Raw genomic sequence first — 11,853 nt, 5'->3', positions numbered from 1 at the left:
TGGGCAAGGGCTATGGAAAAGAAAAACAACAAAAACAGATTCCTAATGGTCTGTCTTAACTTCAGTCCTGGGCTCTTGTCAGTCAGAAATTTAGAGATATGCAATGCTTAAAAGGTTGAACCTCAAGTGACATCTAAGACAACTATACCATTTATGGCATATCAACTTGGTCCTAAACTTTTGGTTTAAACAGAATTTTGAAAGCAAAGCAGATACTCTCCCCCAGTTCTTATTTGGGATTCTATTCTGGAACGGAGACAAGGCTAAGCGCAGACACAGGCCAAGGCATATTTGTTATCGTGATTACTTCAGCATGACAAAGTCAAGCAGAGGCCCTCGGTCAAAGTTTTGCTTCGGTAACTTAGTTGCTTCTGTAAGTAACAGAGGGCTATAGTCTCAAAGACAAATAAATACATGAAATCTACAGAATGGATCAGAACATAAGTAGGTAAGTAAAATTATTTTAAGGAGACAGGAGTCCCAGGCAAACAGGACTCAAAGGTGCCTTGAATGAATGTATTAACTTATCTAAAGAAGAAACGTCAAGGCTGAGAAAAAGAAAAGCCTCAGAGGGAAATGTTGGCAGTGCCCATTCAAATACAGCCTTTGAGAATTCTGGTCGCTCTAGAAAAAACATTACCTAACGTAGAAAGGAACATCAGGGCTTGTAGCAAACAGCATTTAAGAATTCCCATCTATAGGCATGATCATTCCTACTGTGAGAGAGATAGATCAGGTTATCTCAGCCTAATGCCCCTGAACATGTGATTCCTCTAAAACCTTTTGATCTCATGGTCACTAACTAACTTCATAATTATTATTTGACTTTTAAAATTCATCTGCCCATGGAAATAATATAAAAATCCAATGAACTTGAAATATTTAGGTCCCTGTGATAATGATTTCTCATTGTAAATTAATAATCTTATTCAAGCTTTAAACATTAGCCTCATGGTGAAACCCCGTCTCTACTAAAAATACAAAAATTAGCCAGGTGTGAGGGTGGGCAACTGTGATCCCAGCTACTCAGGAGGCTAACGCAGGAGAATCACATGAACCTGGAGGACAGAGGTTGCAGTGAGCTGAGATCTCACCATTGGACTCCAGCCTGTGAGACAGAGCGAGACTCTGTCTCAAAACAAACAAAAAAAATTAGTCTCGTGAACTTGGAAAATCTGAGTTCACTTCTGAGGTAGCTCGTCTCAGTTGACAGGGGAAAAAAAAAAATCAGACTTCTGAACCTACAAGTTGAAGGCCAGATTCTGTACTATACAAATTAACCAAGGCAATGAATGTTATCCTGTGCAGCCTCTTGGGCAAAATTCTATCAGCTTTTGTCTTAGTATCACATATCCCATCCAATATTACCATGTTATTACCAAGTCCTGAGCCTTCTTACTTCAAACTCTGCACTACAACAGGATATTAGTAAATCAGTTTAATCTCCTTGAATCCCAGTGTTTCATCCGTACAACAAAGATAATATTATTTCCTCTATCTCACAGAATATGCTAAAATAAAATATCATCTATTAAGGCATTTTATTCTTACTGCACTATTAATATATACAAGTATAATATATTTACATACTAGAAAGAAATCTATAACACATTTGGAGCCTATGAGAAAGTAAAATCGGTTCATGGTGGTCAATTCCAGTTAAACTGTTAAATAAGTAACTAAGTTTGAAAAATGTTAATGTTATAAAATCTAACTTTTCTGTTTCCTGATTTCGGTAAGGGAGGGGGGTCTTCATAAAACAGTATCATTTAATTCAAAATTGTCCAACACCTGATATAATAACAACCAACAATAATTCTTCATTCAACCATTAAACAACACAAACTTGTGGTTTATTTTTCTTAGTGTCACTCATTTCAAAGTACACGGTTTTAAACCACTTATATTTTGTGGTCTTAAAAAAAAAGCCTTGTGGTTGAATACACTATCTTTTGGAAATACACCTGAGATGGTGGGGAATAATATGCTATGGCACGATAGGAAGTTTGCAGGATTAGGACAATGAGAATGAGCTTTTGATCATCGACACAGTTGTGTAAGGAAGGGGTCCCCAACCTCCAGGCTGCGGACCCAGTACCGGTTGGGGCCTGTTAAGGACTGGGCTCCACAGCAGGAGGTAAGCGAGCAGTAAGCTCGCCTCTGTCAGATCAGCTGCAGCATTAGATTCTCATAGGAGCTCAAACCTTATTGTGAACTGTCCATGTGAAGGATCTAGGTTGCAAGCTCCTTATACGAATCTAACTAATGCCTGATGTCATCCCCAAACCATTCCTCCCCCAAGTCTGTGGAGAAAGTGTCTTCCATGAAACTGGTCCTTGGTGCCAAAAAGGTTGGGGACCACTGGTCTAGGGAACAAAGACCATTTCATTTCTGACCCTAATGCCTTAGCTGACCCTAATGCCTCAGCTGCCAATAGAACTATTACTTGGGGGGATTCATTTTCTTAAGAATAAAAATTTTAAAAATATGTATATAGTGAAAAACAGATTGATAAAAGTATTCTTGTTACATTCAAATAAACAAAGGTTATTCCCCCTACAAAAATGAATTACTTGAATTTTAGATAATCTCAATTTATATGGCCCACAGAGTAAATATAATACAATCCAATCTCCAGGCTCTTCTCACCGAGCCCTAGATTATCCTTCTACTCTTACCTCCTGGAAAGATTAACCTTCAAAGACTACTGTTTCTAGATAAATTACACCATTTTTTGATCCTTACTGATTTTTAACGTTTCATCCTAAGTCTTTATGCCTACTCCACACTCTGTCTAAAATGTTCTCCCCATTTCTATCAGTTGAGATCCTTAATTTATCCACTTGCTTACGAAGTAAGTATTGAGTAGCTACTATGTTCTATGCATTAGACCAACTGCTGGGGAAACAAAATACAATTAAAAAGGGGGTGTTCCAACTTACAAACTTAACTGAAATAGAAACTCCTCCACTAAAGCCTACCCTGAATCTCTTCCCTCATGAAGCCAGACCTATTCAGAACTTTCAAAGCACTTTTGGCCCACATTTATCCTGGTTTTGTGGTGTCCTTTGTACATGCCATAGCTCTCCTACTAATCTATGAGTTCCAGTGAAGAAAAGGGCACACTTTAAGCCTCACTGTATTTCTTTCAAGGGCCTGCTACAAAAATAGGTGTTCTGTAAACACTTACCTAATTACTTTTAAATTACCTTATAGTTGTAAAGCACGTATTTTTCATAATATCATTGTCACCAATTTGTACACTCCCTATTATTTAAAAGCAGTCTCTGGAGTCAGACAACCTAGATTTGAAATCTGGCTCTATCAACTTATTACCTGTGTATACCAGAGCAATTTACCTCATCTTGCTTTGTCTTGGTGTCCTCATTTAGAAAATAGGAGTGATAATGGTACTTCTATTGCACAGGCCTACGGTGATGATTCAATGAGTTAATATGTGTAAGATGCTTTGAATACTGTGTATTACACAGTAAGCACTTAATAAATGCTAATTACTACTATTATTATTATCCAAACAATATTCTTGTCTTGGTAATTTCTCAACATCTTGCAGAAGAACCTCCAAAGTTTATAAAAAGTATTATATAGCATGTACAATCCATCCTCATTCTTTGCAGATTCCATATTTGTCAGTTCTTGCAAAAATTTATTTGTAACACCCAAATCAATGCTCATGGTGCTTTCAGTCATTTGTAGGTATGCACAGAGTGACAAAAAATTTGAGTTACTGGACATACACTTTTAGCTGAGGTCAAACAAGGTGACCACACTGCCTTGTTCATCCCTTATAGAGAGGACCAGAGGGATGGAGAGGACCCGAGGCAGTGCAGTATAGTATAGGAAGCTCCAGCTCTGGGGCAACTGACAGGATCTGAATCCCAGCCTGACACCTGTTAGTGGGGCAGCCTCAAGCAAGTCACTTCTGAACCTTGATTTCTCTTTTAAAAAATAAAGAAACAATCTTCCAGGATGAGTAGTTTTTATGATTTAAGATTATAATAAATGTGGTATACATATATGTAAAATATACACACCCATACACAGACACATACTTCCTCCACCAACCCCCCACCAGAGAACTTATTTGCTAAATAAGTGTTCCCAGAAACTTAAGTCTATGGAACATAACTTATGTAAATAAAGAGAACTGACTATATTCGATTTTTTTTCTCATTAAAATCCATAAAATTTCTTTCGGTTGTGAAAATATTTTCTGAATTTCACAACCATGGCTAAAATAAGTGGAAATAATTATAAATGACAAAAAAAACTATAGTTATAAATTCAGATTTTCCTGCTAATTCAGTTTAACATATGTTGATCACTTTTAGGGAACTCAGTAATGACTATTATCTTAAAAACTCTATTACTGAGATTCCCATTTGCTTTTGAAATAAATTACACAAAGAGCTTAATTATGAAATTTTGTGATTCATGTGCCTAACAAAAAAAGCCACTTGCATAAAAAACTTTAAACTGTAAAGCTTCTACCAGTTAGCTGACTTCCTTAAAATAAACATACCATTTCATATACTTTAATTTTTTCTTGCAAGAAACTAATTTGCATTGTGAAGTCTTCTTTCTTTTTCTGATAATCTTCTAGTAAGTGGTCTTGTTCTTCAAGCTGCTGTTGATGAGTGCGGATCTGCTGTTTGGCTTGTAGTAAGTCTGCAGCTGTGCTACTATGAGTGCTGTTTCTCAGAGTTTCACTAGCCTGCAACTGAAAATAGAAACCTCAAAATGTTAAATTCTGAAGTGACTGTATTAGGGAATATACACCTTTGGGGTGTGCCTGCAATAGCTCTCTGGGAACTTTGCAGGCTTGAGACCCTAGCAAACATGCTACCTTGGCTAACTAGATAGGTATACCCAAGCTGAGCCAATAAAATTATCTTTTCCATGATACAGCAGAGAAGCTAGGTCTCCTGAGACTGAGGTAGATATGGGAAGAAAAGTGAGGCCTCAAAGACAGTACTTCCCAAATTCTCCGTGGCTTTCCAGTTTGTAGTTCCAATCCCTTTCAGAGGCCTGGTTGTATTTCTGCCCTTGGATTCTGGAAACAGCCTGAATCCTTACACTAAATACCTCCCTTTTGCTTCAGCTATTTCAAATTGTTTTGCTACTTGCCATCAGAAATTCTGATTAATGCAATTAGATTCTTGTGGCTCTAATTAAAAGAAAATGGAATATATTTAGTCTTATTATCATTTAGAACCTAACTAAAATAAACCATACCAGAATTGGCAAAGGTAGGATGTGACTACAGGTTAATTTCTGCAGAAATACCCTCAATCAACCTTATAAGATTTGTAAGATTTCAAAATAGAGACAGGGAGGAAATACAAAGGAAATATTAGTAGAAAACCATTTAAGAAATATGAATTAAATTCCTGGTTAACATAGCAACACATATTCACTAATTTTTCATACATGATATAAGAAATGGCTTTTCAACAAATTTAGATTTGTTCTTGAATTTTTAAAATTCATTACTAAAAAACTAATGAATTTTGTTGCATTAGTAACACTTACTTGCTGAAACTGAATCTGTAATTTTTGACTCTGTTCTGTCAACTCTAAAAATTCTCTCATTGTCTCATCCTTTTCTCTTCTTGCTTGTTGTAAATTAGCAGTGAGCTGGGTTATAATGCCATCTCTTTGTTTAATGGCAGCTTCAAATTCTTGTAACTAAAAGAAAATAGTAAGTGCTAGATTTATTTTTCTTTTAAATTGACTATTATTACAGGCAACTTTTTCAAAATAAGAATTCAAAACACATTGGCAGAATTCTTACATTTTGTAAGCAGTCTTTTCCACATTTGAAAACTATTAACTTATAGAAATTGGTGCTTCCAAATCAACTTCAAAAAATTTATCTGAACTAAGGAAAAAATTATATTTGATCTGACTAATCCATATATTTACTTATAGAAGGACAAGTGCCTTTATATTTAGGGGTGCCCCTAATCTGTTCCCAGGCAACATCACCCTAGACATGTTTAATTCCAACTTGTTTCTGAAGAGGATGAGACTGAAATGTATTTTGTCATCCTCATCAACATCCTATTTCACCTTGTTTTCATAACTGACTGCCATAGATAGTTACGGCAGTCTAACCACAGATGTTAGTCTAACCACAAGAGGTTACTTACAAGGACCCACTGACATTGTTTTTCTGTTCTTTTTTGAGACAGGGTCTCGCTCTGTTGCACAGGTTAGAGTGCAGTGGTGTGATTTTGGCTCACTACTGCCTCAATCTCCTGGGCTGAAGTGATCTTCCCATTTCAGCCTCCCAAGTAACTAGGACTACAGGCGTACACCACTATGCCTGGCTAATTTTTAAATTTTTTGTAGAAGCGGGGTCTTGCTATTTTCACCAGGCCAGTCTCAAACTACTAGACTCAAGTTATCCTCTTGCCTCAGCCTCATGAAGTACTAGGATTACAGGCATGAGCCACCATGCCCAACTTGCTGACATTCTTAACGGACTTAAGTTATATTTTGATGTGGTTTGCACCATAATTTTCTCTCAGGCTGATTACAAAAAAATCTGTCTTACTAAAGTGATTTATCATAAAGTTAAAAAAGAGTCTGTGTTATATCAACCCTGTTAATGAAATCCTACTTTTAAGCAGGGTTATTTATGCTGTGTATAAGAACAAAAATTGTAAGTGATATCGTTACCATTTAGTTTTCTGTTTGATTTTTTAAGAGACAGGGACTCTCAATGTTGCCCAGGTTGGACCTGAACTCATGGGTCAAGCGATCCTCCCACCTCAGCCTCCTGAGTAACTAGAACTACAGGGGTATGCCACTGTGTCCCACTAAGTTACCATTTGAAAACCCCCTTCTTTAGGCCAGGCACGGTAGCTCACGCCTGTAATCCTAGCACTTTGGGAGGCCAAGGGGAGTCCAGGAATTTGAGGTGACACCCTGTCTCTACAAAAAATTAGCTGGGTGTGTTAATGCATGCCTATAGTCCCAGTTACTCAGAAGGCTGAGGTGGGAAGATCACTTGAGCCCAGAAGGCAGAGGATGCAGTGGGCCGAGACTGCACCACTACACTCCAGCCTGGGAGACAGCAAGACCCTGTATGAAAAAAAAAAAAAGCAAAAAGTTAAAAAAAAAATAAAGAAAAAAACATCTTTAAAGACCACTATTATTCACAGTTCCTGTTTCTGTTTTTGTGAGTAGCAAATCAAAAGCCATAGAAAATAAACATACCTGCTGCAGTCCTTCAGTCCCATAGGTAACCCTCATTTCTTCCAGCTCTCTGTTTAGCTCTTCAATCTCATGCTGCTTCCCAGCCAACTCACTTTCCATCATCTCTAGGTGAGTCAGACTGTACTGTGCTCCTTGTTCAGAATAAGAATCATCAACACCAAATTCTTCTTCCTAAATTAATCCAAGATTTTAAAGAATTCAGTACTAGCAATATTCCTTAGGGAGAGAGATTAAAATACTGAAATCCACAGCAAGGTCCACTTTAAAACATCACTCACCACCTGAAAGATTACAGTATGGCAACCTACTTTGTTAACATGGCATTTACCTCAAGAATATAAACAGGCTATCCGCAAATTCTGTTACAATTGAGTTTTCTTTTTTTGACAGGGTCTTGCTCCGTCACCCAGGTTGGAGTGCAGTGGCGCAATCTCAGCTCACTGCAACTTCTGCTTCCCAGGTTCAAGCAATTCTCTCGTCTCACCCTCCCAAGTAGCTTGGGACTACAGGTGGCTGCCACCACGTCTGGCTAATTTTTGTACTTATAGTAGAGATGGGGTTTCACTTTGTTGGTCAGGCTGGTCTCGAACTCCTGATCTCAGTGATCCACCTGCTTCAGCCTCCCAAAGTGCTGGGATTAAAGATGTGAGCCACCATGCCTGGTCTACAATTGAGTTTTATAATAAATGGTAGATAACTTTGTTTTAGTAAACATTAAAATTAATTTGAAATCACACACAGAAAGAAGTACATGCAGGAAAAAGTTTTGTTAGTAAGCCAGATGATTTTAAATAGTATACAACATTAGTATCACGAGTAGTTTTAAATACCGTACCCTTAATAAATTTGTAGGTTTTCCTGTTTTCATCACAAAACTGCAACCATTTACCTGTATAAAAACAATTTCCTGATATATTATGATCTTAGACATAATTTTATTTAGCTAACAATATTTCTGTTAACTGTATTCATGTGTATGTCTTTTATTCCTAGGGAAAATGCATCATTGGCAAAAATAGATACAGAGATTAATTTAAAATATCTAAGAGACATAATGACCATTTCAAATGTCAATCATTCCTCACACATCTGAGTGCTTACAATGCAGAAGACACTGAACTACATATATACATTTTCACTTAAGAGAATTAAAGTTCTAAGTGCAGTTTCTGTTGCTCTTCAGAAGTATAAACCTCAGTAAATCCTCTTCTATGAAAGCCTTCCTTAAAATAGTTTAAATAATTTTTTTTATTAAGCCCTATTCATTTTCAAGTAAAACAATTTACTGGTAGAAATGTCTTGAAGTGGATGAGCAAGGTAAGTGGCAGGAGGAGATAAACAGGTAAGAACACTCCCTCAAGAACGTTCCTCTGGGGCTAGTACTATGACAGCTATGCCAACACTGACCCATGTGGAGATTTTCTTTTCTTTTCTTTTTTTTTTTGAGACGGAGTCTCGCTCTGTCGCCCAGGCTGGAGTGCAGTGGCTGGATCTCGGATCTCAGCTCACTGCAAGCTCCACCTCCTGGGTTCACGCCATTCTCCTGCCTCAGCCTCCTGAGTAGCTGGGACTACAGGCACCCGCCACCTCGCCCGGCTAGTTTTTGGTATTTTTTAGTAGAGACGGGGTTTCACCGGGTTAGCCAGGATGATCTTGATCTCCTGACCTCGTGATCCGCCCGTCTCGGCCTCCCAAAGTGCTGGGATTACAGGCTTGAGCCACCGCGCCCGGCCATGGAGATTTTCTATAACATATGACTGCCCATCTCCAGCAGTAATCTCTAGCACAGATATTTTTTGGTAGGAGGAAGGAAAATAACAGAATATGTCTTCAGGGTTGACCTAGTGAGAAATTAAAGATCAACTAATCCACTTAGTAATCCTCTTTCCCCCTTAACAGTGCCAAAACCAACTATGTATCTCCCAAATCTTAATTATTCACACTTCTATGTTAAAGGAATCCAAGATAATGGATTTATTGCTGTTGAAAAGCATAGGATAGACAGGCCCAGAAACAGGTTTAGATCCACATGGGCCACAACACTTTGAAAAGTAAAAATCCTAACCAAGTGTTCTTTATCAGAGTTTGATTATTTTGCCTTTATCATAAGGATGATGTTTTCTGTTTGTTTGTTTGTTTTTGAGAAAAAGTCTTGTTCTGTTGCCCCGGCTGGAGTACAGTGGTGTGATCTCGGCTCACTGCAACCTCCACTTCCCAGGCTCAAGTGATTCTCCTGCCTGAGGAGAATCAGCCTCCCAAGTAGCTGGGACTATAGGTGAACATCACCATGCCCAAGTTGGTCTCAAACTCCTGACCTCAGGTGATCCACCTGCCTTGGCCTCCCAAAGTGCTGGTATTACAGGCATGAGCCACTGCACCCAGCTAAGGACAATTTCCGAAAAGCAAAGCTAAAATTAAAAAAAAAAAAAAAATTCTATGGTAAAACAATATTGCAATTGGTGAAAACTATTAGAAGGCAGGGGTACTAACTCTATTAAGATTATTAATATCAATAAGACAGGTGCAGTTGTGCATGCCTGTAGTCCCAGCTGCAAGGGAGGCTAAGGCAGGAGGATTGCTTGAGCCCAGGAGTTTGAGGATATAGGGCACTACTGGCACACCCATTAATTGCCACCACACTCCACTGTGGGCAACATACTGAGAACGTCTCTAAAAAAATTTATTTTTAATTGGAAGAAAAGATTATTAGTATCAAGCCATTTGCAATAACTTTCAAATTAAATACTTCTAAATTGCAATTAGCTTTCCTTGATCCTGAAATGAAGCATTCTGATGTGTCCTCTAAAATATTTTACTGTAGCCTACTGGTGTAACGAAATGGATGTTTATGAATACAGTAATCTTCCTTAATCCACAGGGGATATGTTCCAAGAACCCCAGTGGATGCCTGAAATCATAAATAGTATTGAACTCCATGTACACTATGTTTTTTTGATCTGATAAGGTAGACAGACTAAGTGAATACGAGATGGACAGAGTATATGGTGTGGATCTACTGTATGTTCAAAGGGATGATCCACATCTTGGGTGGGATGAATGGGATGTGGCAAGACTTCCCCATGCTACCCAGAACAAGGCACAATTTAAAACTTACGAATTGTTTATTCTGGAATTTTCCATTTAATATTTTCAGGTAATGGTTGACTACAGAAAGTAAAAACAGGGATAAGGGGACTACTGCTTCTTCAAATATGATATAAAGCAATGAATATTCCTTTAAGGAGTGATGATGTCAGTATTACATGAATCAGTTATCAGTTTGTAATAATTATGTTTATAAAATTTCATCTAATACTTTATTTAGCCACTGCTGTTTCATTTTTCTCTAATTCAGACAAGCAAATGTTATACTTGAACTCATATATATTGAATTCTTAAAATACTATTAATACACGACTGTTTTTCAAAACATATCTATGCTATAATAAATGTAAAACTTATCAATATTAATAAATTTGAAAAGTTTAACATCATATAAATTGGTTATAAAAGATTATTCACCAGAACTAAACTAAAACACACTATATTCCAAAGTTAGAATAGGAACACTTAACAGAATATCAGGATCATTAATAGTTAACAATAAATTATTCTATTTTTAATTTAGATAATTATTTTATTGATATCTAAAGGGTATTTTTCTCTTCTGCTAAAATTAGGCTTCTAACACTGTACTTACTTCTAACACTATACATACTTCATGTGAAAGTAAATAAATGATTTGACACATGAAGATTAGATTAACAGACTCCTTCAGCAGAAAAAAGCTCAACTTCTCTCAATGTCCTTTTTTACTGTGGCATTTGTCGAAGTTATTTAACCTACAGACTATGTTAATATATTCCTTCTGCATTCACAGAAAAATTTACTCTATTTGCACAGACGACTCAAAGATCTGGGAAAGTACAAGTGAGGTACATTTCAAATTCTAAAATGTTTTATAGAGGTATCACATCATAACAAGATTGTTATTCAGAAAGAATCAGAGGAAAGGTAACTTTCATTGTGTGACTATAAAATGGCCTTCACACAAAAACTCATCCTTGTGGTGAACACTAGGCTGATGAAACAAAAAAGAACAACTCATCCTTACTTATGATTAATGCCTTATTCTTATACTTAATTTGGAAATATATACGTTAAAAAGATTACTACTGAATATTTTCACAAAAAATAAAAATCTGATGGCTCATAAAAGTTCATGAAAATTATAAGAGTTCAATGGTGCCTAAATGACTCATGGAGTTGGAATCAGGTAATTAATGAGATTAAAACAAATGTCATAAACCATACAAGCACTTCGTTAAAAAGTATTCAATAATCAGATGAAATCTATAATAAAGTGAATACCCAATTACTATCATTTCATCTTCCTATACAAGACAAGTATATTTATTTACTTGTCTTGACTCTATATTGCCTGTATTCCCAACTTCCTCCAAATAACCCTGCTCAAAGGGTATCAAAAACAATTCATGTAAATATGGCATTCTGGACATGAAATGTTCCTTCATTAATTGAAGATGATTGCATATAATGTAATTTGTAAGAAGAGTATCTTTCATTTAGTCTGATTTCTCCAGTGTA

At 36.8% G+C, this 11,853-nt stretch overlaps 1 protein-coding gene across 16 annotated transcripts in view; it reads right to left on the bottom strand.

Moving 5' to 3' along the window:
- Nucleotides 1-11,853, bottom strand: part of LOC105475486 (A-kinase anchoring protein 9) — a 172,792-nt gene that overhangs the window by 113,596 nt on the left and 47,343 nt on the right. For 13 of the 16 annotated variants that reach the window (XM_071094804.1, XM_011730759.3, XM_071094809.1 and 10 more), the window contains 4 exons: nucleotides 8,081-8,134; nucleotides 7,246-7,416; nucleotides 5,554-5,709; nucleotides 4,544-4,741 (listed from right to left, as the gene is read on the bottom strand). In XM_071094804.1, the coding sequence (XP_070950905.1) occupies nucleotides 4,544-4,741; nucleotides 5,554-5,709; nucleotides 7,246-7,416; nucleotides 8,081-8,134 (579 nt within the window). The remainder of the gene's footprint in view (nucleotides 1-4,543; nucleotides 4,742-5,553; nucleotides 5,710-7,245; nucleotides 7,417-8,080; nucleotides 8,135-11,853) is intronic. The other 3 variants (XM_071094815.1, XM_071094805.1, XM_071094810.1) reach the window with 1 other exon arrangement.

The sequence above is a fragment of the Macaca nemestrina genome, chromosome 4, assembly GCF_043159975.1.
Source record: "Macaca nemestrina isolate mMacNem1 chromosome 4, mMacNem.hap1, whole genome shotgun sequence".
NCBI lineage: Eukaryota > Metazoa > Chordata > Mammalia > Primates > Cercopithecidae > Macaca > Macaca nemestrina.
The sequence above is the reverse complement of the archived record's forward strand: the minus strand, read 5'-3'. Positions and strand labels throughout refer to the sequence as shown.